This window comes from Aotus nancymaae, unplaced genomic scaffold, assembly GCF_030222135.1.
Source record: "Aotus nancymaae isolate 86718 unplaced genomic scaffold, 86718_ANA_hifiasm-v0.15.2.pri h1tg000033l, whole genome shotgun sequence".
In the NCBI taxonomy this organism is placed as follows: domain Eukaryota; kingdom Metazoa; phylum Chordata; class Mammalia; order Primates; family Aotidae; genus Aotus; species Aotus nancymaae.
The window spans coordinates 24,704,013-24,731,851 of record NW_026988447.1 but is presented as its reverse complement, the minus strand read 5'-3'; the positions used below and the strand labels follow the sequence as shown (position 1 = coordinate 24,731,851).

General features: G+C 36.2%; 1 protein-coding gene across 6 annotated transcripts in view; it reads right to left on the bottom strand.

Moving 5' to 3' along the window:
* The window catches only part of INPP4B (inositol polyphosphate-4-phosphatase type II B), an 851,576-nt gene that overhangs the window by 254,885 nt on the left and 568,852 nt on the right, over window positions 1–27,839 (bottom strand). For all 6 annotated transcript variants that reach the window (XM_064383845.1, XM_064383847.1, XM_021666733.2 and 3 more), the window contains one exon: window positions 5,844–5,955. In XM_064383845.1, the coding sequence (XP_064239915.1) occupies window positions 5,844–5,955 (112 nt within the window). The remainder of the gene's footprint in view (window positions 1–5,843; window positions 5,956–27,839) is intronic.

Here is a 27,839-nt window from a genome sequence, read left to right as displayed (position 1 = left end):
ACACAGCCCTAAGACAGGTCTTGAATGCACAAACCCAAAGAAAATCTGCTCCAAGACATTACCACGGCCCTGATATTGGCAAATGACCTGATTTAAACCTTGGATCTTCTTAGAATATTTTTATAATGTGGGATATATTCCAAAGAGAGGAGAGGATAACAGAGAAGAACAAGGTTTAGGGCAGCAGAGAAGACCCTAGTCTACTCTGGGTAAAAGAAAAACAAATTGAAAGAAAATCTTTGATATTTTTGTAAAGCACATTCACACATCTACAACCATCTGATCTTTAACAAACCTGACAAAAACAAACAATGGGAAAAGGATTGCCTATTTAATAAATGGTGTTGGGAAAACTGGCTAGCCATATCCAGAAAGCTGAAACTGGATCCCTTCCTTACACTTTATACAAAAATTAACTCCAGATGGATTAAAAACTTAAACATAAGACCTAAAACCATAAAAACCCCAGAAGAAAACCTAGGCAATACCATTCAGGACATAGGCATGGGCGGAGACTTCATGACTAAACCACCAAAAGCAATGGCAACAAAAGCCAAAGTTGACAAATGGGTTCTAATTAAACTAAAGAGCTTCTGCACAGAAAAATAAAAAAAAGTATCATCAGAGTGAACAGGCAACCTACAGAATGGGAGAAAATTTTTGCAATCTATCCAGCTGACAAATGGCTAATAGCCAGACTCCACAAAGTACTTAAACAAATTTAGGGAAAAAAAAAAAAATAGCCAGACAAAACCCATCAAAAAGTAGGCAAAGGATATGAACAGACACTTCTCAAAATTAACATACGAAAAAAAGTTCATGATCACTGGTCATTAGATGCAAATCAAAACCACAATATGATAACATCTCACACCAGTTAGAATGGCAATCATTAAAAAGTCAGAAGACAACAGATGCTGTAGAGGATGTAGAGAAATAGGAATGCTTTTACACTGGTGGTGGGAGTGTAATTAGTTCAACCATTGTGGAAGACAACATAGCGATTCCTAAACGATCTAGAACTAGAAATATCATTTGACTCAGCAATCCCATTACTGGGTATATGTCCAAAGGATTATAAATCATTCTACTATAAAGACACACGCACCTATATGTTTATTGCAGCACTGTTCACACTAGCAAAGACTTGGAACCAACCCAAATGCCCATCAATGATAGACTGGATAAAGAAAATGTGGCACATATACTCCATGGAATACTATGCAGCCATAAAAAAGGATGAATTCATGTGCATTGCAGGGACATGGATGAAGCTGGAAAATCATTCTCAGCAAACTAACACAAGAACGGAAAATGAAACACGGCATGTTCTCACTCATAAGTGGGAGTTGGATAATGAGAACACATGGACACAGGGAGGGGAACATCACACATCCATGCCTGTCAGCGGGTGGGGAGCTAGAGGAGTGAGAGCATTAGGAGAAATACCTAATATAGATAACAGGTTGACAGGTGCAGCAAACCACCATGGCACATGTATACCTATGTAACAAATCTGCACATTCTGCATATGTGTCCCAGAACTTAAAGTATAATCAAAAATAAATAAAATAAAATAAAAAATAATAATTTTTTAAGTGTTGGATAAATGCCATCTCCCATGGAGAAGTTTCCTAAGTAAGAAAAACAAAACATGCTCCAAGATAAGGGACACGAAACCAGAAAATAAGTCACAATGGGCCTTATTAGTTTTTTACATGATCATTTATAAAGCTTTTCTTCTATGATTAAGAACAAGACAAAAATATCCATTCTCAACACTTCTATTCAGTGTTACACTGAAAGTTCTAGCTGGAACAATCAGAGAAGAAAAAGAAAAGGCTGATCAGACAGGATGAAGGGAAATAGTCTTTGTTTGCTAATAACATAATTGTATGTGTAGAAAACCCTAATAACATAACCAAAAAAAAAAATAGTTAAAACTGATAATTCAGTAAAGTTGAAGGATACACAACTCACAAAAATCAGTAGTATTTCTTTACGCTGACAACAAACCATTTGAAAAAGAAATTAAGAAATCAATCCCATTAACAATACTATTAAAAAAAAAAATACTTGGAAGTAAATTTAACCAAGGATTTGAAAGATCTGTACACTGAAAACTAGAAAACAATGATGAAAGAAATTGCAGATAACACAGGTAAATAGAAAAGTATCCCATGCTCATGGACTGGAAAAATTAATACTGTTAAAATGTCTATACTACCAAAGGAATATACAGATTAAATGAATCCCTATCAATATTCTAATGTCATTTTTCATGGAAATAAATGTTAAAAATCCTAAAATTCTTAAGAAAGCACAAAAGACCTTGAAGAGTCAAAGGTATCTTGAGTGAAAAGAATAAAACTGGAGGCATCATGTTAGTTGACTTCAAAATCTATTATAAAGCAAAGCTGTAGTAAACAAAATGGTGTATTACTGGCATAAAAACAGACACATTGACCAATGGAACAGGGCAGAAAGCCCAGGAATAAACCCATACATATTGTCAATTTGTTTTCAACAAAGGTACAAGAATACAGAATGGAGAAAGTACAATCTCTTTAACAAATTGTGTTGGGGAAACTAGATGTCCACATGCAGAAAAATAAAATTGGACCCTTATCTCATGTGATGCTCATGCACAAAAATCAACTCAAAATGAATTAAGACTGAAAAGTAAGCCCTAAAACTATAAAAGTAGCAGGAAGAAAACATTTAGAAATGCTCCGTGACAGTGGTCTGGGCAAGATTTCTGTGATATGACCCCAAAAGCATAGGAACAAAAGCAAAAATAAACAAATAAGATTGCATCAAACTAAAAAGCTTCTGCACAGCAAAGGAAACATTAAAGAAACAACACATGGATTGGGATAAAATATTTGCAAACTATATATCTGATAAGGAGCTAATATTCAAACTACATGAGAAATTCAACTTAGTAACAAGAAAACAACTCAATAAAAAATGGACAAAGGACCTAAATAAACACTCTCAAAAAAAGGACACACGAATGTCCAATAGATATATTAAAAATTGCTCATCATCACTGATAATCAGGAAAATGCAAATTAAAACTATATAATGAGATACTATCTCACACAAGTCAGAATGGCTATCAAAATGATGGGAGATAAGTACCGGTGAGGGTGTGAAGTAAAGGGAACCCTTATGCTCTGTTGGCGTGACTATAAATTAATACAACCATTATGGAAAACGATATGGCGCCTCCTCAGAAAACTAAACATAGGACTACCATAAAACCCAGCCATCCCACTCCAGGTACATAGCCAAAGGAGTTGAAATCAGTATGCTAAAGAGATATCTTCACTCATGTTCCCTGCAACACTATTCACAACAACTAAGATGTGGAAGAAATTTTGGTGTCCATCATCAGAGGAATGGAAAAAGGAAACGTGGTATATACCTGCAATGAAAAACTATTCAGCTTTGAAAAGGGGGAAAGTTCTGTTATTAGTGACAACATGGATAAACCTGGATGGTATTATGCTAAATGAAATATGCCGGGCACAAGACAAATACTGTGTCATCTCATTTATAGATTGTGAAAGAAAACAGATTCTTGGGACCCAGACTCACTATGCTGGAGGGAAAGTTAAGATTGGGAACTGAATCACACAAAAAACTGCCTTTGTTTCTTTTCCCCATCAAACAGATAGCTGCAATGATAGAAGGTCACATCTCTCCCCTATGCCCTACTTCACAAATTGCTCACAATTCCTTATGGGACCCAGCTCTTTCAATATATATACCTGGCCCTACAAAATAGCCTTAGTACAGAGTTTTGCTGAATCTCACCCTAACAATATAAATTAACAGCTTATATCTTCACAGACAGGGGACAAGGGCAAGACTAGAAAATCAGCCCTCTGCCCACCCTGAGACAAACGCATAATTCACTTCTATTTTATCTTAAGTAAAATGTAGATTTACTGAATATAAGAGGAATGCACAACTGACTATTCCTCTTTTCCTTTTCACATATAAAATGTAGATTCACTGAGCATTAATGAAAGCCTCACTATGTGACCACTTGCCTCACTACCTGCCCTCCCCCCTCTTTTTTTCTCTCTTCTTCCCCTCCTCCTCACTCTTTCCCTTTTACGTATTGGAGTCCTCAAAACCCTCTTTGGAAAAGGCAGAGATCACAGATGCTCCTCTGATTTGTGTTTTTTCCCAGGTGCGGCCTCAACCTTGGCAAAATAAACATGTAAATTAATTGAGACCTGCCTCGGTCCTTTTTTGGGCTTACGTTTGTGGAATCTAAAAGAGTCAAACTCAGAAGTAGAGGGCAGGATGATAGTTACCAGAGGGTGGGGTAGGGAAAGTTTAGGGAAATGGGAGATGCTCATCAAAGGGTACAAGTTTCCATTAGCCAAGACGAATAAGCTTTAGTAAGCTACTGAGCAGGATGGTCACTATAGAATAGTGCATTGTAGATGCCAAAACGGCTAAAAGAAGAAATGTAAATGTTTTTACCATATATACAAAATAAGTATGTGAGGCGATAGATTTGTTAATTAGCCAGATTTAATCATTCCATAATGCAAGCATGTATCAAAACATCACATTGTACCTCATAAGCATATACAATGATTGTTTATTTATATATATATGTATGTGTATATATGTACGTGTATATATATGTATGTATATACGTATGTGTGTATATATATATGTAGGTGTGTATATATATAGAGAGAGAGACAGAGATACAGAGAGAGATGGAATCTTACTCTGTCACCCAGGCTGGAGTGCAGTGGCACGATTTTGACTCACTGCATCCTCCACTCCCCAGGTTCAAGAAATTTTCCTGCCTCAGCCTCCCAGTAGTCAGGTTTACAGGCACCCACTACCACACCTTGCTAATTTTTGTATTTTTAGTAAAGAAGGTGTTTCACCATCTTGTCCAGGCTGATCTTGAACTCCTGACTTCATGATCCACCCACCTCAGCCTCCCAAAGTGCTGGGATTACAGGCATGAGCCACTATGCACAGCCACTAAAAGTATTTTTTTAAATGCTCCTTTATTAAAAGGTAGAAATTATAGTGTATAAAATTTATTTTCCTAAAAGAAACTACCAGCAGTTTCTAAGTCTACCCCATGTGCTTAAATGGTCTTAATAAAACAAGCAATTGCATTCGTAAGAAAGGAATTTAGGCTAATATTTACATAGAGTTTCTCTGTCTTAGTGAAAAGGAACAGAAAGAAAGAGAAAATCCTAGACATTTATTTATATACATCAGGCCTTTATTCTGTGCTTCAAGGGAGCAGCTTCCCCTTCAGTTGGTGGTGTCCCTCCTCCAGAGCTGTTCTTTCAATGAATACTATTTCCTGCTTCTCTCTCCTCAATTTCATAAGGCACAAAGTTCTTGTTAAATCTGCCCCCCTTCATGTAAAGCTGAAATACAAATCAAAATTGCATATCTTTCCAAAGAAGGTTTTGGGAATAGAGAACAAGTTATTTTGGGCAATTGCCCTCCCAGAATCTTCTGGCATCTCACATAGGTTAATTATGGTAAAATGTGACAATGATCAATACTTTTGTTCCAACTGAAAAGAGGCAGTGTCAACGAGGGAGCTGGCAGGGAAGAGGAAGTTACTTCTGAACAGAGCATTGCTTTGCATAGTTCTAAGCAAATAGGTCCTCTGGTTCAGAAGCTGAAACACACATATTGTACTCCAATTTCAGAGTTGTTTTCTCATTTAGGTTTTGATAATGAGACTTCAAATCCCACAGAGGTGTTGGTGAGACAGACATCTGGCAAAGCTGATCATTTTTAATTTAATTTGTACAGTGAGCAGACGAAGATCCTACCTTTTGTCCCTGTCCATCTGTGGTGATGTGGTCGGCATCCCCATCCTCAATCTCCCCCATCTTCACGACACTGACTTCTATGGTGCCAACCACTTTGCCACCATCTGAAGTTCTGCAACAAAAATACATGAAATGGAATGGTAAGAAGCTTCTGTCTCCCCCAGAAATATCCAAAACACATCTGTTTCTGAAAACCACTACCATTGCTATTTACGTAATAAGACAAAATCTGCATAAAACACAGCAAAACATGTTAATAGGGTAAATTTTGTTTTTAATTTGAAATGAAAATTATCTATGGATATGTGAGGTAAGAGCATGGACTGTTGAAAAGTACCTCAGGAAGATGAAACCTCCTAAATGTTCTCAGAGGTACCCTCAAGGAAAGAACATTGTGTCATAGATCAATATCCTATTTGAAACCATCAAATCTAAAACAGCCCATCAATACCAACTGCATGAGATACTGTATGTGTCTATCACAGAAACTATGGAGTAAAATAGAAGAGAGTATAAACATTCTTATCTTCCTCTGTGACTGGGCTATTGGCTACAAAATCTGACTTTGTGCCTTTTCTCTAACATTTTTCTTTACAGTCTATTTAATACAAATGATTCTCTCCTAGTAAACATAGGAACATGTAAACAGAACATAACCCAAAGCTCATTTAGTATGACTCTTTACTTTTTCAGATAAAGAAACTGAGACTCACAAAGATGGAAAGACCCTTCCAAGGTAACAGAGTGGCAAATTCAGGTTTCTAGCTTCTCTGAGTCATCAATAACTCTTCTACATTTAATGATAATAATATAAGATTTTCATCATCATTACTTTTAGCAGTATAAAAATTTTATGTTTGGCAATAATAATGAAAGCCAAAGATAAGTTTAAGAACCACACTGTAAGATTCTCTAGCTTCCTTTTCTGAGCAAAAAAAAAAAAAACTACAGAATAAATAGTGTCATTATACCATGGAAACACTATGACATATAATTATATTTTCCCTGGAGCCTTTTGTGGAAATAGGTAGCAAGCCACCTCATAGATAGGATGTGTTGCTCTAACTTCTATTTAAGCACAACGGACTGAACAAGTACTCATGTGACATCTCATTTTCTTTATTAGTCACGTCTTTTATGAAATTTATTTTCAACTTTTATCTGAACACTAATGATGTCTTTCTTTTAACTAACTCCTTCTAAATGATGCTATTTTTTAATCAAAAGTGTCAGAAAGGAGTAGGGGGATTTCTATGAGTAGTTTACCAAAATGCTAATTAAAATATCATTATTAAGTGACAAGGAAAACTGATTCTATTACTAGATAAGGTACAAATTAAAACACAACTTTGAATTATATTTTTAAGAAAATTAAAGGAGAAAATTTCGATGGCATGTACACAGCTAATGTCATAGTGCAATAAAGATAATTCAAATAGAAAAAGAAAAGCGATTTATTGTTAAATAGATTTTTTACTAAAATATGAAAGAAAATGGTTCTTGATTTTGAAATCAATGGAAATTATAATGTTGACTCCTTGTTTGAAATTAATATAGAAACCAAGTATTCATCACAAAGAAGATGTATAGACAGGTGACAGTATGATCTGTGATATTTTAGAAAACTATATTAGCTCCAATTCTGGGATGGCTTTAAATAATTCATTATGTCATTTTTTCAGTGTGTCATATTCTCATTTAAATATGACATAATAACTTGTCATAAGTCATGGTATGGCATGTTTCTGTACAATTCTTCAGTACCTAGTAGTTAAATAAAGCATATATTAAGGACCTTCATGAGTACTACTTAAAAATTAATTTTATAGATGTTTGTAGATTTTCATCAAAATTGCTTATCTATAAAAAAATAAACATACATTTTTCTTCTCAAAAGACTTGTTTAAAACTTTTTATTTGGGCAAACTAAGTTAGCTTCATTTCTAGGAACACAAGGCCTATATATGACAGTCTAAATTTTTTCATTGATCTAATCCAAATAATGCACCTAATGGTTTGAAACAGAAAGGTTGTGTAATAAACTGTGTATGTCATAATGGTTGAAAGTGTGAACTCAAGAGTTTGAGTTATCTGTTAGCTGTGTGACTTTGGGAAAGTCATTTACACACATGAATCTTTAATTTTCTCATTTGTAAAAGGAAGATGACAGTAGCCTTGTTTTAAGAATTAAATTATGGGAGTTGATTAATATGAAGTGCTAAACACAATGTCTTACCCAAGATAATTACCACTCCACCCCATCATCCCAGTAGTAGTATTGGTACAATAGCAGTAGCAGCAAAAACAGAATTGCTACTGTCATTAATGTATTAAATTATATTTAATCTGACTCTCTCAAGAAATTCTACTGAAACCAATATCCAAGACTATAGTAAAAGGCTATAGGATCTCATGGCATATGCATCTCAACAGTGATTAAATGCTCACTGGGGATACAAAGACTTTGTTTTTTTGTTGCTTTTTTTTTTTTTTTGGTTTGGTTTGTTTTTGAGATGGAGTCTTGCTCTCTCACCCAAGCTGGAGTGCAGTGGCACAATCCTGGCTCACTGCAATCTCCGCCTCCCGGGTTCAAGCAATTCTCCTGCCTCAGCCTCCTGAGTAGCTGGGACTTCAGGCGCACGCCACAATGCCCAGCTAAATTTTTTTTTTTTTCAGTAGAGACAGGGTTTCACTGTGTTAGCCAGGATGGTCTCAATCTCCTGGCCTCATGATCCACCCACCTCGGCCTCCCCAAGTGCTGGGATTACATGCATGAGCCACTGTGTCCGGTCAAGACTTTGTAATAAGAGGATGTTATGATGTTTACATTTCTAGTAGTGCAGAGAACACAAATTTACTAATTGCAATGCAAGTGAATCCTTCTAAAATACTAAAGTAGATGAATAATCAATGAACTATGGGAGTTAACTTTGGAACTACAGCTCTATCTATTCCCTTTTTTCAAGTATGTGGCTCCTTTTTCAATGATTTTCCTTCCTTTTGGGTTTCCTATGTTTCCTTGTCTTCCATAGGCTTCCAACTAGTGCCTGAGTAGAATCAAGGCAAGAAACATGATTAATCTAGTGACAGTATAGAATTCTAGCATGAATTTCTCCCCAAAACCATTTTGGCAGCTTTTTTGCATGCCCTGAAGCATGCTTCCTCAATTGAACTTTATGAAAAAAGCAGAATGGTGAATCCAGGTTTTAAACTAAAGAACTAAACCCAAGACATCCAAAAATATGGTTCACCCTGTCACTGAAATAGAACGTAAAATATAGGAGCCATTTCCTATTTATTCTGCTATAATTTACCATACAGAGAATACAGATATCCACATTTCTTTTCAATTAGAAGAGTCACAAATGAAATATCTATTTCATGTTTCCAAAGATTTTTTCAAAAGATAACTTAAAGATTAAAAAAAAAATTCTTAAATGGTAAATTATGCTTTCAATTTATCACTTATCAAGTTGGAATGGCTAGTAATAATAGCTTAATCATTATTCATCACCAAAATTCTACTAAATATTATCTTATGGAAATTCATCACATCTGCATAGAAGATATATTAAAGAGAGTTCTGTGCTAGATATCAAGAAATCCAGGTTCTATTTCCCACTCAGCCACTAAGTGCATATCACTTCAGTTCTCTGGATTTCAGCTTCCATTACTGCAAAACAAAGTGTTGGTTTCTAAAGACTCTTTCACACTATTAGCACTCAAACCCCAGGCTCTAATCACTCCTGCGATTCCATCATAGGCCATCACAGATAAATATGGACTCAACAAGAATCTCAGGTCAATTCTAGCCTCTCTTCGTCACTCCACAGCTCCCCATTCCACTTTCTGCCAAAACAAACCAAATGCATGCTAAATAGGGAGAGTAACTTAGCATTTATAGCCACATTTTTTAAAAAAGGGTTAGCTTTTCTTACAATATCGTATTTTATATCATATATATATATATATTATACAGATGTATACAGCAATTATGACATTGGAGCTTGGTATGTTTACAAGGATACAAATTGGACTGAACCAAAAACAGAATTGATCTTCTTACCTTTCCTAGCAATTCATGTGGCAACAAGATGGGGCTGCAGTGATCAATATCTCAATCTACTTAAGGAAAAAAACTATGTTATTTCAGACAGTGGGTATTGCCAGGTCATTACCACTGTTTAATGCAGAAAGCGGAGAGAGAAGTAAAAGATAAGCAGTTCATGGCTGCTACAGTATTTTGATCACAATGTCAAGTTTCTCTTTCCGTCAGAAGACAGACTTAAATATTTAACCACAACAAAAAGATGTGGAAGACATAGATGGGGAAAATTTCAGCAATACAAATCTACACTCCCTTCTTACCTAAGTTTTCAGCATACATAATATATTGGTGATCAAGGTTCTTTAAAATCTGCCTTTAAAATGACTACCCTAATACTTCCTAATGAAATATTCAATCTCACATGCTGGAACACATAAATATTTTTAGAAGACTAAAGGAAAGGGAATGTAAAACAGTCTTCTAACAAAGGACAATTTAATGACACTTTTTCTAAACTTCTGTCTCACCTATTCTGCCATAGTTAATAGAGAGAAAAAAGAAAAATGAAAAACATCTCCAGAAATGTGAAACAGCAAAATGAAAATAACTTCTCGATTTTGGAAATGCCACAAATACAAACCAACAAATGACTCTGTAAACATCCAGGGACAAACCATCATTAGCACTGTCAGTCTCTGTGAATATAAAGTAGTCCTGGTATTACACACAGGAATCTTCAGCTAGGAGACATGCCTTGCATTTAAACCATCTAGACATGTAACCAGAAATGAAAATCTCACCCAAACATAAAAATAAACAAGGGCCATAAGTAAACAAACAGATCACTGAGTGAGTGACTGCACCTGATGATCTTTCTGATGAATACAATTATACATCAGTGCCAGATTTATTTAGGGCTCACAGAAGTTATATTTATATTTAAGTATATATAACTAAACACACCTCTATCTGGCAGAAATTCACAAATGTCAGAAGCTGTATAATGCTTTCAAATTAATAGTAAAGTAAAACTTCTCAGTTTTGCTTAATATGAATAGCCTATACTCTAGGGTTTATTTCTTAGTTTCCTGCTCTTTTCTCAGTATAACCTCACCTTCAGACATTTCATTCATCATCATGAGCTGTAACTATCCTTTTTTGAAGACCTACCCCAATCCTATATTCCCAACTTGATCTTGATTTTCTGATCTAGAACTCCAAATTCCCTTTATTCTGATCTCATGATTTCACATTCTACAAGCTTGAGACCTAAACTTTCATTCCCTCAAACCCAAATTCACTCACATTAGTAGCATGCCATTCTTTCAAAACCAAAACCAAGAATATTCCATCTCTACCTCTGCCTTACCTTTCCCCTCTTATCAGTGGCTAAGTCCTACCAATTCTTCCTCCATAATGTCTCATTCACATGACCCTTCCCAATAGCAACATTCCAATTAGTTTTATTACTTCTTTTATGTTATACCTGAAGAATGTACTTCCCATCCTCCAATGTCTGTTTCTTCCATTTCATTCATGTTAACTTTTCTTCTTAAAGCTCTGCTTTTACTATTTTATTTTTTTCCTGTTAAAAGTCCTTAGACATTGCCCAATACTTACTCAAAAAGGCTAAGCTACATAGATCTGTCAAAGTTTATAGACATTCAGTATTTTTGGCTCACACTGATCCACCTTACCACATATCATTAAATAATAAAGTATAGTTTAGTGGAAAGCACAGTGATTGTTGAGAAACAAAGCCCTTGGTTATGGTGCTGACTCTCTCTATATACTAAACAGCTATGCAATTATAAGCAGGCAACTCAGTCTCTGTAAAGATTTCCTAGCTATAAAATATAATGATTGTAAACCATCTTACTTATCTCACAAGATTCATGTGATCAAAAAGAAAAGATCTTGGGTTTTAATGTAAAAATGCTTTAGTATATGGAAATTAGTAGTATTGTTTCCTGGGCCACAAAGCTTCAAGAGCATGTTGTGGAAATGTTGACCATCAGTTTTTCAGACTAACTGGCTTATAGATTACTCTTTACTGATAAAAACAGTACTGTCCAAATATGAGGAATTATACAAATACAAATAAGATAAAGCAATTTTTACCTTCCTCATGATACTACTACAAATATATATTTGGAAACTTGTTTTAATGCTAAATGTAAAATATAAACTAGCTCCTTGAATTAAGAAATATTTTATCAGCAAGGTGAGGAAACAAGGTTGGCATCTTGTAAATGTCTTTGTCAGGATTCCAAATTTGCATTAAAATTAATAGGTCATTCTTCCAGAGGTAAGGTGGTATCACATTGTGATTTTGATTTGCGTTTCCCTGATAATTAGTGATGCCGAGCATTTTTTCATGCTTGTTAGTCATCTGTGTATCTCCTTTAGATAATTGTCTATTCATGTCCTTAGCCCACTTTTTGATGGAATTGTTCTTTCTTTATTTTTTTCATTGCTGACTTGTTTGAGTTCCTTGTAGATTCTGGGTATTAGTCCTTTGTTAGACATATACTTTGCAAAGATTTTTCTCCCACTCTGTGGGTTGTCTGTTTATTCTGCTATTTTTTTTTTTTTTTTTTTGGCTGTGCAGAAGCTTTTTAGTTTAATTAAGTCCCATCTATTTATCTTTGTTTTATTGCCCTAATTTAAAAAAATTTAAAAATAATAGATGTTGACACGGTTGTGGTGAAAACGGAACATTTTCACACTGTTGGTGAGAATGTAAACTAGTACAACCACCATGGAAAACAGTGTGCAAAGAACTAAAAGTAGATCTACCATTTGATCCAGCAATCCCACTACCAGGTATCTACCCAGAGGGAAAGAAGTCATTATAAGAAAAAGAGACTTGCAAGTGCATGTTTATAGCAGCACAATTCACAATCATAAAAATATGGAACCAGCCCAAATGCCCATCAATCAATGGGTGTATAGAGAAAATGTTTTTTATATATATATGCACACATACACACACACACACACACACACACACAATGGAATACTACTCAGTCACAAAAAGGAACAAAATAGTGGCATTTGCAGCAAGCTGGATGAAATTGGAGACCATTATTCTAAGTGAAGTAACTCAGGAATGGAAAATCAAACATTGTGTGTTCTCACTCATAGGTAGGAGCTAAGCTATGAAGATGCAAAGGCATAAGGATGATACAATGGACTTTAGGAACTTGGGGGAAAGGGTGGGAGGAGAGTGGAAGGTAAAAGATTATACATTGGGTACAGTGTGCACTGCTTGGGTGATGGGATTAAGATTTGGAATCTTTGTCAGGATTCCAAAATTGCCTTACACTTTATAGGTCATTCTTGAGTGCTTGGGTGATGAGTGCACCAAAATCTCAGAAATCACTACTAACAAACTTATTCATGTAAACAAATACCACCTGCTCCACAAACACCAAAAATGATAAATAAATAAGTGGCCATTATGATCTGACCATTGGGTTCCAGTTCCAAGTAATAGGGATTATGCACACTCTACGACATTGTGTCCACTTAATGCAGCTATAAAACATAAACAGAACATAAGGAACACCTATTTGAGGACCAAAATTAAATAGCACCATGCATATTGGGAAGGAGATAAGAATCTTAAATATCACCGAACCAGCAGTGAGTTTACCATTTCTTCTTCTCTGGTTTCTCCCAACCTAGATTCAACACAGCTCAAAACCCAAATGTGAGCATTGGTATAGACAGAAAGAGCTCCAGGAGAATTTCTTTTGTTCTCACTCAGGGGCAGAAGAGTGGTCTCCTAATACTCAGAAAAATGAAGGGAGATCCCTTTTTCTTTCTCCACTCTCTCACGCCACAGCCCTTAAGTAGCCTTGCAGTGGCAGTAGTGGCAGTATTTAGGGCTCACAGGGACCTAAAACTGTGAGGGACAAAAAGTTTCCTCTCTGATTGGAGAAGTTGTGATCCCAATAGAGTGTGGTGAATTCTCCTTTTTATTTTTCTCGATTGTCTTGCCACATGGCCCCCAAAAGAAAGTGGAGTTATACAGGAAATCTTGTAAATCATGAAGCTTACTGGCTGGAGGATCAAAAAAGGAAGCCATAGGAAACAGGAAGTATGGAGGAGATCATGGAGAGGAAGAAGCTCCAGAAAGTGACTTCTTAATATTGTTCATGAACTCTGTGCTTGCCCAAAGTTGTGCATGCCAGGGTCTAATACTAAAAAGTATGTAAGAGAGTTTGAGAAATAATCTATGAACCAGAACACCACAAAGGTCTCAGCTGTCACTGGATGAGAAATATGAGGAACAGGTCTGAATAACATTACCAAAGTTTTGAAAACAAGTAAAATTGAAACCACAAGCTTTCACAGGACACAAGGCCAATGAACAAATATCTACCAATAAACAACTGGAAACTGAAATTTTAAAAATTCCTTAGATCCAAAACAAAAAAAATGTTTAGGAGTGACTGTAACAAAATATGTACAAGAGCTCTATGCTAAAAACTATAAATGCTAATAAAAAAATTCAAAGAAGGTCTAAATAGACACATAAACATATACTATGATCATGGATTGCAAGAAGCAACTTTAAAAGCTGTCAATTCTCCTCAAATGGATCTACAGATTTAATGGAATACCAATCAAAATTCCAGCAAGATTTTTTTGCAGACATCAACAAGTTGATTTGAAAAGTAACAAGGAAAGACAAAGAAAATAGAACATCCAAAACAGTATTGGTGAAAAAAAAAATGAAGGAATGGCACTGACTGCCTTTTAGATATATTGTAAATCTATAGTCATTAAACTGTGGTTTTGAAATAGGACAGACACATTGAAAAATAGAATCAAGAGGAAATAGAGCCAACTGATTTTTGACAAAGTTACAGGCAATGAGATGAATTAAAAATAGTCTTTTCAACAAATGGTATTGGAAGAATTAAACATCCATTTGGAAAAAAAAAAAAAAAAACTCTGCTTAAACTTTACAAATTAAACAAAGCATTTAACTTAAAGTAGTTCATATACCTAAATGTAAAACACAAAAATGTAACACTTTAAAGGTAACCCAGGGAAAAAATTCTGTGAACTGGGCTTAGGTTCTTAGAGTTCTTCAGTGTAACACCAAAGTCATGATCTATAAAAGAAAAACACCAATAAAATAAAGTCTGTCAAAACTGACAATTTTTGCTCTGTGAAAAACATTGTTACAATAATAAAAAGACAAGCTACTGACTAGGAGAAAACATTTGCAAATCACATATCTGACAAAGAACTTGTATCTGAAGTACATAAAGGGTTCTTAAAACTCTAACAACCAATTCAATTAATCAATGTGCTAAACACTTGAACATATATGTTTCAAAAAAGGATATATGGATGGCAAATAGCACATAAAAAGATGTTCAACACTATCACATTAAGTTTTAATTAAAATTAAAACTAGTATGAGATGCCATTTTAACACCCTTATAATGGTTGGCAAGGATGAAGTTTGACCGAAACTCTCATACATTCCTGGAAGGAAAGAGCTCAGCAGTTTCTTATAAAGTTAAACACACGCTTACCATATGACCCAGAAATCCCAATCCTAGATATTTACCCTCGAGAAATGAAAGCTTAGGGCCACATAAAAACCTCCACATGAGAAATTCAGCACCTTCATTCATAATTGCCAAAAACTGGAAACGATCAAAATATCCTTTAATGTGAATGGTTAAACAAACTTTGGTGTATCTACCACATGCAATGTTACTCAGCAATAAAAAGGAACTGTTGATACATCAACAATGTGGATGAATTTCAAAGACATTGGACTGAATGAAGTCATCCCAAAAGGTTATATACTATGTGATTCAATTTATTTAATTTCATTCTCAAAAAGGAATAGCTATTGTGATGGAGAACAGATCAGTGGTTGCCAGGGGTTGGTGTGGGTTGAGTTATGAATCAAAGGGGAAGTAGGAAGGGGTTTCTTTGTGGTAATAGAAAGCTTCTGTATCTAGACTGTGGATAGACTGTGTTTATTCATTTGTTAAAATTCATAGAACTGTACAATAATAAAAAGTCAATTTTACTCTATGTTAATTTATAAAATGGGATAAATGAGAAAGGACACAGCCGTTTTCTCTGATAATAAATTAATAGCCAAAAAAACCCCACAAAACACACAGCCATTTACTCTGGGAACACAGAAACCATATTATTAAAATGTTATCCTCTTCCATGTCAAGTGAATCTAATTTCTGATATTTACTTGGGATGTTGGATCAAAGTATGGATTTTATCTCATGTACTATAAATTCAGAATATCTAAAGATGTTGGAAACTTCATATAGGAAAGGAAGAAATTCCACCTAAACATTGGGAAGCATTTCATCAGAGACTAGATGCTCATCAGAAGGTGCAATATATTTACCAAGCTAGTGACTCATAAATCAGCTGGTCACCTGTCATCTAAAATTATCACATTTAGACCTACAGAAAATAAACTGTTGCTGAGACTTCTTGTTAGGTTCATTTATTTCATCATATTTCTTTGAAATTTTAATTTTGAGTAAGAGAAAGAGGCAAAGAGTGCTACACCTATTAAGCACAGATTTGGGAGAGGAAGATGATAGTGGCAAGGAAGATATATGTTGGTCAGGCGTGGTGGCTCATGCCTGTCATCCCAGCACTTTGGGAGGCCAAGGCGGGCACATCACCTGAGGTCAGGAGTTTGAGACTGGCCTGATCAACATGGAGAAACCCAATCTCCACTAAAAATACAAAAAATTATCTGGGCGTGGTGGTGCATGCCTGTAATCTCTGCTACTCAGGAGGCTGAGGCAGGACAATAGCTTGAACCCAGGAGGCAGAGGTTGGAGTAAGCCAAGATCCTGAGATCGCACCATTGCACTCCAGCCTGGGCAACAAGAACAAAACTCCATCTCAAAGGAAAGAAGAAAGAAAGACAGAAAGACTAAAGAAAGAAAGAAAGAAAGAAAGAGAAAGAGAGAGAGAGAAAGAAAGAGAGAAAGAGAAGAGAGAGAGAAAGAAAGAAAGAAAGAGAAAGAAAGAAAGAAAGAAAGAGAAAGAGAGAGAGAAAGAGAAAGAAAGAGAGGAGAGAGAAAGAAAGAAAGAAAGAAAAAGAAAGAAAGAAAAGAAAGAAGTTATAGGAAGCTATAGCTATAGATAGATGACTGGGGAAATCTGACTTCATGTGGAAATTTTCAGAAGCAAAAAATATATACACTTATGAGGTTATAAGGCCAGATGAAAATAGTCTTGATGGAAAGCTAAGCATTTGTTTTGCTTTGTTTTTTTTTTTTTTTTTTTTTGCTTCTTCAACAAAAACTTTTTACATGGCTTGTAAATATCACAAAACCAATCAAAATGCTTTTAGATACTCTGAAAACATTCCCTAGGTAACAGGTATAGAGAACTGGAGTATTAAATTATAAAGCAATCAGTATTAAATGCTAGTGATGTGACAATATTTAATATTCAAATTTTGAATTACATATCTATTTTATCAGAGTTTTTATGCGTTTGTGTTTTACGTCTTTTAATAGTATGAAAGAATGCAAAGAGATCTCTAAAATAAAAGCTAGTATTAAAAGGTCAAAGTTATATAGTATTGAATGTAATTTTAGAGTGTAATGTACTTCAAACCTGTGGAGCCAGAAATTCACTGCGCTTTAAATTACACAATGTTGCGTGTATTCTGAAACGGAGCAGTTCTTAATCCCCATATTTTTATGCCTAATTGCATTTTGATTTGACATGTTTCCATTACTCAGTTATAAAATCCTGTGATTTTTAAATTTTTTAAATTCTCATTTAATCTGACAACACATGATGAAATCATTTCTAAAATACATAAAAAGCCATAGAGATGTAAAATTAAGGTCAAAATTACAGAAAATACTAATTAATTTACAAACATTTATTAAGCACTTACTACTACTATTAAGCACTAATCCGTGCACAACAATATAATAGAGAACAAAACAAAAATCTCTGACCACATGGAACTTATATTCTAGTGGTAAACAAATGTATTATGTCAAACTATGAAAAGTGCTATGGCGAAAAATTAAGCAGGGTAAAAGGTGAATGAGTGCTGGGTTGGGGCTACTACTTTGTTTCCTGTGGTTGGGAAAGGCTTTTTAATAAGATCACATTTGAATAAACACCTAAAGCAGTCGGGAAGTGAGCCATACATCTTTCCTGGAGCAAGATCCTTCCAGAAAGAAGCAGATGACTCAAAAGCCTTGAACTGAATCATGGTTACCCTATCAGAGAAACAGCAAAGATACCAATATGGCTAAAGCTAGACAGGTGGGGAAGAAAGGACTAATAGACCAAATCAGATGAGTGCGTATTAGTTTTCGACGGCTGCATAACAAGTTTCCATAAACCCACTGACCTAAACTCTGACTGGACTTATTAGCTCACAATTTTTGTACATCAAAAGTCCAGTTAGAGTCCTCCACTCAGGACCTAACAAGGTTGAAACCGAGATATAGGTTGGCCTGCATTCTTAGAAAAGTCCACCTTCTAATAATTTCAGGTTGTTGGTAGACCTTATTTGCTTGTGGCTTTAAGACTGAGGTTCCCGTTATTGATAGTTATCAGTTAAGAAAACACGCAGTCCCAAGGCCCTTCTTGCCATAAGGCCCTCTCCACTGGCAGTTCACAACATGATGGTTTGCTTCCTCAAGGCCAGCAGGAGAATTTCCACCTCCAGTCTGCTAAGACAGTGTCATACGCATGGTTATCCCAGCCACCTGTGTATAATTACAGGCAGCGTATATTCACAGGTCCCACCTGCACTCAAGGGGAGGGTGTTATGTAGAGCAGCTACACCAGGAGCTGAGAATCTTGGGGAATATCTTAGCACTCTTCTTACCACAGGAATGGGGAGTGAGATAATCTAAAGCTCTATAGAAAATACTGTAAGAACTTTACCTTTTACTTTGAGTGAGTTCAAATAATCAACAGAAGATTTTGAACTGACAAATTTTAGACAGAACTTGGGCTGCAGTATAGAAAATAAACTGTAGGGGGCAGAGAGGATCATGAAGATGAGTTAGGAGAAATTAGGATGAAGGTGAGATGCATCTGATTTTAGTTTTATTTTCAAGATGAAGCTAATAAGATACTGTGACTGACTGGTATGGAGAATATGAGAGAGAGGAATCAGAGACTACAGAGATTTTTCCCTGAACAATAGGAAGAGTAGAATTGCAATTTCCTACATGGGGAGACGGTGAGGACAAACAGAATTTGGGGGAACGATGGGCAGCAGGCAGGAATGAGGAGTTCAGTTTAGAAGATTTTAAATTTGAGACACTAATGGTATATTCTAAGAAATATGCCATTGGGCAATTTTGTCCTTGTGTGAACATCATAGAGTGTACTTACATAAACCTAGATGCTATATCGGCCTACTCACCTAGGCTGTATGGTATAGCCTGTAGCTCCTAGGCCACAAACCTGTGCAGCACATTACTCTACTGAATACTACAGGCAATTATAGCACAATGGTTAGTACTTATATATCTAAACATAGAAAAGGAAGAGCGAATATATGGTGTCATAATCTTAATGGAATCACCACTGGTTGTATATGCAGTCTGTCATTGACCAAAATATCATTATGTGATGCATGAGCATATAGGAATCATCAGAATATAGATGATATCAAAAGCTTTAAGACTAAACGGAAGAAAGGGAATGAAGAGTGAAGGGGAGACTTTTCATCCTAAACCGAGGTATAGGACACTATTAACATTTAGAGGTGATAGTGATGAGGAGCAACCAGCGAAAGAAATAGAGAAGAAATGACCACAAGAAAATGAAGTCTGGTGTCCCAGATAACAGGAGAATAATAGGGTTTTGAGGAGTGAGCAACTGATCCACCGGGCAGATATGCCAAGAAAGAAGAACACTGACAATTATCCTTTGGATTTAGCAACACGGAGCCATTGATGATCATGACCAATGCTGCTTAGGTGCTAAAGTAATAGGAATGAAAACCCGATGAGAATAGATTCAAAAGACAATCAGAGGAGGAAGGCAAAGGAGAGAGTTCTTATTCTGGCTCTGCTATAAGGAGGACCAGAGAAACGGGACATAAGTTAGAAAGATATACAGGAGATATGATGGTGTTTTTTATGCTGATACACATGATCTAGCAGAGAGAATAACTATGACGCAAAAGAAAAACGACATACATGCTGGAATAATGTTCCTGAATAAGCGAGAAGAGATAGAATCTAAAACAATAGACAGAGGAGGAGTTGACTTTAGACACAAAGAGGGAGTTTATCTGTAATAACAGGAGAAAAGGTGGAGTAGGTGGAGGTAGGCTGGTAAACATGGCATGAGAAGTTGTCAAATTTCTCTTCTCAGTGAAACAAAAACCAGATAAATCAGCTGATAGGTTGGTAAATGTAGAGTGGGAAATGGTCAGATTCCTCTTCGCAGTGAAACAGAAAGCAGATGAATCAGCTGAGAAAGAGGAAAAGGAGAGATGTTTTAGAGGCTTTAGGAATGCAGAAGTGTAAAACAGTGGTCCTGGAAAGTGGGAGAGTGAGTGAATCAGAGGAACATAGTGGGTGCAGTGTTAGTGAGGTCACCTGTGCAGTTAGGGATTGTGTACCAAATGAAATCTGTAAGCACGGAATTCAAGTTTCCCCAGCCCGTTCAGCTACAGAAATACAAGTGTGGAATAGGTACGTGAAACGCTGGGTTTAGCCACAATTTTTGTTGTTGTAGTTTTTAAATTAATGAATTAATCAGTTAATCAATTTATATTTTGCTCATGGAGTATAGCAACAGGAAAGCAGGGCACGGAAGTTGAGAGTATATTCGAGGGGACCGTTTTGTGATTTCTCAGTGATGGGTCATGGCACCTGTGTAAGAAAAGTGGAAGGGTGAGGGGCTGCGTAGGGCAGAGCAGGACTTTGCATCAATGACTAGGGACAGTCAAAGAGCAACTGGAGGGAGTGTACTGGAAAGAGAGGCGATGGAAGTCAGAACACAGGATGCTTAAAATTGAGACCCCAGAGCAATGAGATTAATGAGATCTAGGGGATGACAATGAGAATGATACTGAAATAGGGCAGAGAAAAGCCGGAGAGCCCATTGAACTGAAAAGGCACCCCTGCGGCTACAGAATCACAGTAAGTCTGGGAGGAGTAGTGCTGAACTGAGACAGAGTGTGGCCCAAGTAAAAATTCTCATGAAATGAGGGGTGGTGATGTCTCTAGGTGATGTAAGGATTGAGGCTCATGGCCTCATACCATGTCTGAGGCCATGAGGCTCAATCAGGAAGTGTTTTCAGAGGATGTCTATCCTATACCAGGTATGAAGGGCAGCCATTTGGCAGAGCTGCAGGGAAAAGAGCCAGTTTCCAGGTAAATAAAGGGGAATGATTGAGGAGAGGTCATGGGGCTGAGAATGGACCTCACGTATCAGAGTCAGATGGAGAGCAGAGGCTGCTAGAGTCAGAGTTGGGTGTAGACAGAGAGGGAGAAAGATGATCCGCTATGCAGATAAAAGATGACCTGGGAATTCAGGGATTCTGCATAGTGAAAAATCACCTGAGAATGAGTAACAATTATAACTACAATAAAGAAACTCAGTTTAGCTAGGCAAAATATGCAAGGGCAGACAGGGCAGCATTAATTTTAAAATAATATAAAGATCTAAAGGTTCCCATTTTCTGATTTTAACTTGTCCTGCTCTGTAATCTTAACTCTGCATTACTAAATCATCTGGTAATTATTTTAGAGGTCAAAATGGGACTGATTCATGGTTTAAGCAGTCTATACAGAACAATAAAGATTCCTACAGGACTTTTTTTGTTAAAAGGAAGAAAAGTAATTAAAGCAAAGTTCAAAATATTCAGCTACACGGAAACAGTATTCTGCTTTAATGCATGTTAAATGGATTCTAAAAATTGGTGGGAATAAATCAAACCTCCTGAATCCATTTTTTCAACATAAAGTACATGAGAAAGCCATCTACTTTTTTCTATGAATAGCTCACCTTTAAAACATTATTTCAAGATTTCTGATTATAAGAAAATTTATCTATTAGTAAGAAAATTTATCTATTAACAATTAAATGGTCTTTGTCATCTCTAAATAAAAGAATCCATATAAGAAAAAGAATAGGTTTTGGTATTTGGCAGAGAGAGGTTCTAATTGTAGAAAGACAGTAAAAACTAAAAGTGATAGGATTAAAATGTTCAATTCCAGAGAGATTCTATATATTTTTTAACAAATTTTTGGGAATTGATATGAAATTTATATTTCAAATAAAATGTTCACTTCTTTTAAATAACCCTGGATGTTGCTGTTTTTCTTTTCTTATTCGGAGATAAACTTCTCAGAACTCTTTGTATCGGAATTGACTGAAATCAGACTTCTTAGGGAAGAGAATAACCTTTAGTATCATTCAATGCATTTTGTAGAAACAGGCCCAGAGAGGTTACAGGAAAGGCTTAAGGCCACCTTATAAGTCATCAGCAGTGCCAGGATTTATCTAAGAACAGAAGAAATCAGAAAGCTGCATCTAATTTTTAAAAATTTATTTCTGAAAACCAAAATATAAAGTGGTGGTCACTTTTTTATCCTTTTGATCTTGTCTTTGCTGCTTGATCAATTAGTTTATTGTCTTTATCTAAAAGTCTTCAAAGAAAATTGTGATGGTTTAGTTTGTGTCTCAACAGCCCACTACTGAGCTATGAGGACACTTGCCTTCTATTAAGCTACCTGGTATTTCTTCTGAGCAGGAGACACTTTCAGATGGATGGATCTTCTCTTTAATTTCTTTCTTAGGCTTCTTCTCATAGATGGGTATAGCAGTGTGAGCCTTCCTATACATCTCTTCTATGTCTAGGGTTACATCGTTCTTTATGCATTGAGAAAAATGTTTTCTATATGCATCTTCTTCCATTAGGTATATAATCTACGAAGGATCTGTTGTGATCTATGATGTGCTTCTGAAGTTTCTGGCATCATGTTCCCTACTTTCTGAATTATAACCAGGAAATCATTCGGTACCTTGAGGAACAGACAAGCTTCCATCCATGGCACCCATCAGAGTCCCAAACACTTTAAGTGATCGTTCCATTAGCAGCTGCATCTAAATACAAAATACTTTCACACCATACTTTGAGAGTTCATAAGCATCAGCTGTTCAGACTATTACATCTCCTTTTCTACAGGCATAACAATCAGACACATGAGTTCTCTGTTGGTTACACAAACTGTCACCCTGTGTTTGGGCACGTAGTGTTATTTTCTTCCTAGCTTACTAAGCATTTCCGAGCATCGCAATTTGCCTTCTCCTAAATCTCACTTGGTATCTCTTGAAGTAGGTGTTATTCTTGACAACCATTAAAAACCCCATCCTGTGCAACAGAAACCCTTAGCCTGGGGCTTGCCACAGACTTGTGGCAATCGTGATGATTTTAAAATTATAATTATTGGAGATAACAACAAGAACACACAGTTGATTTAATAAGAACAGGGCCTTAAAAGTCTATTCAACAAACTCTATTAGAATAGAATAATTCTTAGTCTACTTGGATTGCCATAACAAAATACCATACAAAACTCGGGAACTTAAAAAACAGACGTTGATGTTTTCATAGTTGTTAGAGGCTGCAAGGCTGAGATCAGCAGAGTTGGGTTCTGGCGAGGGCTTTCTTCCTGGCTTGCCAATGGCTGTCTTCCAGCTGTGGTCTCACATGGGAGGGAGAGAGCAAGCTCTCAGGTATCCTTTCTTAGAAGAGCACTAATCTCACCATGAGGGCCTCACTCTCATCAACTCATCCAAACTTAATTGCCTCCCAAAGGTCCCATCTTTAAATACTATTACATTAGAGGGTAGGGCCTCAACATATGGATTTGGAGAGAACACAAAAATTCATTAATAACCCTCTTAAAACTTCAAACCTTAAAAATGGCCAGAATATGATGTAATATTAGTCAATATTACTTTTGCTTTAAATATAGAAAACACACTTGAGTTGTACTTGTAAATCTCTAGAAATTTTTATCTTAAAATGACTTTAATTACTGAATCTGGCCTATCTTCCCTAAAATAAGACTCTCGTTAAAGTTCTCCAAATTGGCCTTGCTTTAGATATTTTCTTCTCTCAGCCTTTCTATTGTTTTTTTTTTTTTTCATTTTCTCTGAAACATACCAGCAATATAGTATTGAGTAATTTACTCAACACCTCTAAACTTAATTTTCTCATCTGTAAAATGGGAATAATAATACAGTATCCGCCTTATGTATGAGATATTTTGAAGCTTAAACAAGACAATAAGTGCAAGCATTCAGTAACTTCTTATTAAATGATTGGCATCCTTGGCATCATAAGCAGCAGAATCAGTGAAGAATTCACGTATACTATTTGAACTCTGGAATTGCTTGGGTTTATCTTCTGCCTCACTGATTCAGTTTTCTGCAGTATTAAATTACTATTTCTTACTTTCAACATGTTTTTTTATTTAAACTACTATGTTATTATCTTTATTATACTTTCTCCTCTCCATTCTGGTATTGTTTAATAAATTGATGTGTTACGGCACTTCACGGAGAACATTAGACAGAGACTTTCTAAAATATACTTTTAGCAGTGAATTTTTAAAAGGTGGTGATGGTTTTTCTCTATTTACTAGTTCAGAAATCAGCTTTCCTTGACTGTAATTTAAAATTCTTTTCTAGGCATTCCAAGGTTGCTTCATTATTTTCTATATTAGTTCATTAATTCATTCTTACAAACAACTCATCTAAATGCAATAAAGTTTAAAACTGAATTTTCAGGACCAACATCATCCTGATACCAAAAACTGGCAGAGACTCAAGAAAAAACAAAAGCTTCAGGCCAATATCCATGATGAACATCAATGCAAAAATCTTCAATAAGCTACTGGCAAATTGATTACAACAACACATCAAAAAACTTACACATCAAGTAGGCTTCATCCTGGGGATGTAAGGCTAGTTCAACATATGCAAGTCTATAAAAGTAATACACCACATAAACAGAATCAAAGACAAAAACCACATGATTATCTCAATAGATGCAGAGAAGGCCTTCCACAAAATTCAACAGCCCTTTATGCTAAAAACTCTCCCTAAAGTAGGTATTGAAGGAACATATCTCAAAACAATAAAAGCTATTTATGACAAACCTACAGCCAATATCATACCGAATGGGCAAAAACTGGAAGCATTCCCTCCTAGAAATCCGGCACTAGACAAGGATGCCCTCTCTCACCACTCCCATTCAATGTAGTATTGGAAGTTCTGTCAGAGCAATCATGCAAGAAAAAATATTAAGGGTATTCAATTAAGAAAAGAGGAGGTCAAATTGTCTCTATTTGCAGATCACATGATTGTATATTTAGAAGACCCTATCATCTCAGCCCAAAATCTCCTTGAACCGATAAGCAACTTCAGCAAAGTCTCAGGATACAAAATCAATGTGCAGAAATCACAGGCATTTCTATACACCAATACAGACTAACAGAGAGCCAAATCATGAGCAAACTCCCATTCACAATTGCTACAAAGATAATAAAATACCTAGGAATACAACTAACAAAGAATGTAAAGGACCTCTTCAAAGAAAACTACAAACAACTGCTCAAGGAAATAAGAGAGGACACAAACAGATGGAGAAACATTCCATGCTCATGGTTAGGAAGAATCAGTATTGTGAAAATGGCCATACTGCCCAAGGATTCGACACTATCCCCATCAAGCTACCGATGATCTTCTTCACAGAACTGGAAAAAAACCACCTTAAACTTCATATGGAACCAAAAGAGAGTCTGCATAGCAAAGACAATCCTAAGCAAAAAGAACAAGGCCGGAGGCATCACACTACCTGATTTCAAACTATACTACAAGGCTACAGTAATCAAAACAGCATGGTACTGATACCAAAACAGAGATATAGACCAATGGAACAGAACAGAGCCCCTGGAGGCAATGCCACACATCTACAACCATCTGATCTTTGACAAACTTGACAAAAACAAGCAAGGGGGAAAGGAGTCCCTGTTTAATAAATGGTGTTGGGAAAACCGGCTAGCAATGTAAAAAAAGCAGAAACTGGACCCTTTCCTGACACCTTACACTAAAATTAACTCCAGATGGATTAAAGACTTAAACATAAGACCTAACACCATAAAAACCTTAGAAGAAAACCTAGGCAAAACCACTCAGGACATAGGCATAGGCAAGGCCTTCATGACTAACACACCAAAAGCATTGGCAACAAAAGCCAAAATAGACATATGGGATCTAATTAAACTCCAGAGCTTCTGCACAGCAAAAGAAACAATCATTAGAGTGAATCAGCAACCAACAGAATGGGAAAAAATTTTTGCAATCTACCCATCTATCAAAGGGCTGATATCCAGAAACTACAAAGAACTGAAACAGATTTACAAGAAAAAAACAAACAAACCCATTCAATAGTGGGCAAAGGATATGAACAGACACTTTTCAAAAAAAGACATATATGAGGCCAAGAAACATGAAAAAATGCTCATCATCACTAATTATTAGAGAAATGCAAATCAAAACCACATTGAGATAGCACCTCATGCCAGTTAAAATGGCAATCATTAAAAAATCTGGAGACAACAGATGCTAGAGAGGATGCGGAGAAATAGGAATGCTTTTACACTGTTGGTGGGACTGTAAAGTAGTTCAAACATTGTGGAAGACAGTGTGGTGATTCCTCAAGGATCTAGAACCAGAAATACCATTTGACCCAGCAATCCCATTACTGGGTATATACCCAAAGGGTTATAAATCATTTTATTATAAAGACATATGCACATAGCAGCACTGTTTACAATAGCAAAGACCTGGAACCAACCCAAATGCCCATCAACGATAGACTGGACAGGGCAAATGTGGCACATATACACCATAGAATACTATGCAGCCATAAAAAATGATGAGTTTGTGTCCTTTGTAGGGACATGGATGAATCTGGAAAGCATAATTCTCAGCAAACAGACACAAGAACAGAAAATCAAACACTGCATGTTCTCATTAATAGGCTGGTGATGAACAATGAGAACACATGGACACAGGGAGGGGAGCATCACACACTGGGGTCTGTTGAGGGGGCGAGGCAAGGGAGGGACAACCGGGGTTGGGGAGTGGGGAGGTCAGGGAGGGATAACATGGGGAGAAATGCCAGCTGTAGGTGATGGGGGGATGGAGGCAGCAAACCACATTGCCATGTATGTACCTATGTAACAATCCTGCATAATCTGCACATATACCCCAGAACCTAAAGTACAATAAAATCAAAACAAAACAAAACAAAACTGAACTTTCAATCTTTCTCTATTTTTAAATTTCCAACTTTTAAGTTCGGAGTACATGTGCAGGATGTGAAGGTTTGTTACATAGGTAAATGTGTGCCATGGTGTTTTGCTACACAGATCATCCTTCCCATCATCTAGGTATTAATCCTAGCATCTACAAGCTATTCTTCCTGATCCTCTCCCTCCTCCCACCCCCCACCCTCCTACAGGCCCCAGTGTGTATTGTTTCCCCCTGCTGTGTCCATGTGTTTTCATCATTTAGTTCCCATTTATAAGTGAGAACATACAGTATTTGGTTTCCTGTTCCTGCATTAGTTGCTAAGGATAATGGCATCCAGCACCATCCACATCCCTGCAAAGGACATGATCTCATTCCTTTTCATGGCTTCCTAGTATTCCATGATGACCCAATCTTTCTCTTAAAACATGTCTTACCACAGCTTCCCCTATTAAGTGACAACTTCATTGTTCCCCAAATCTAGACCAAAACTATTGAATTCAGTTTTTTTCCTCTCTTTCTCTAAAATCTCACATTCAAACTGTCACAATGTTCTACCTGTCATTTATTCAAAATGTATCCAGAATGTGACCATG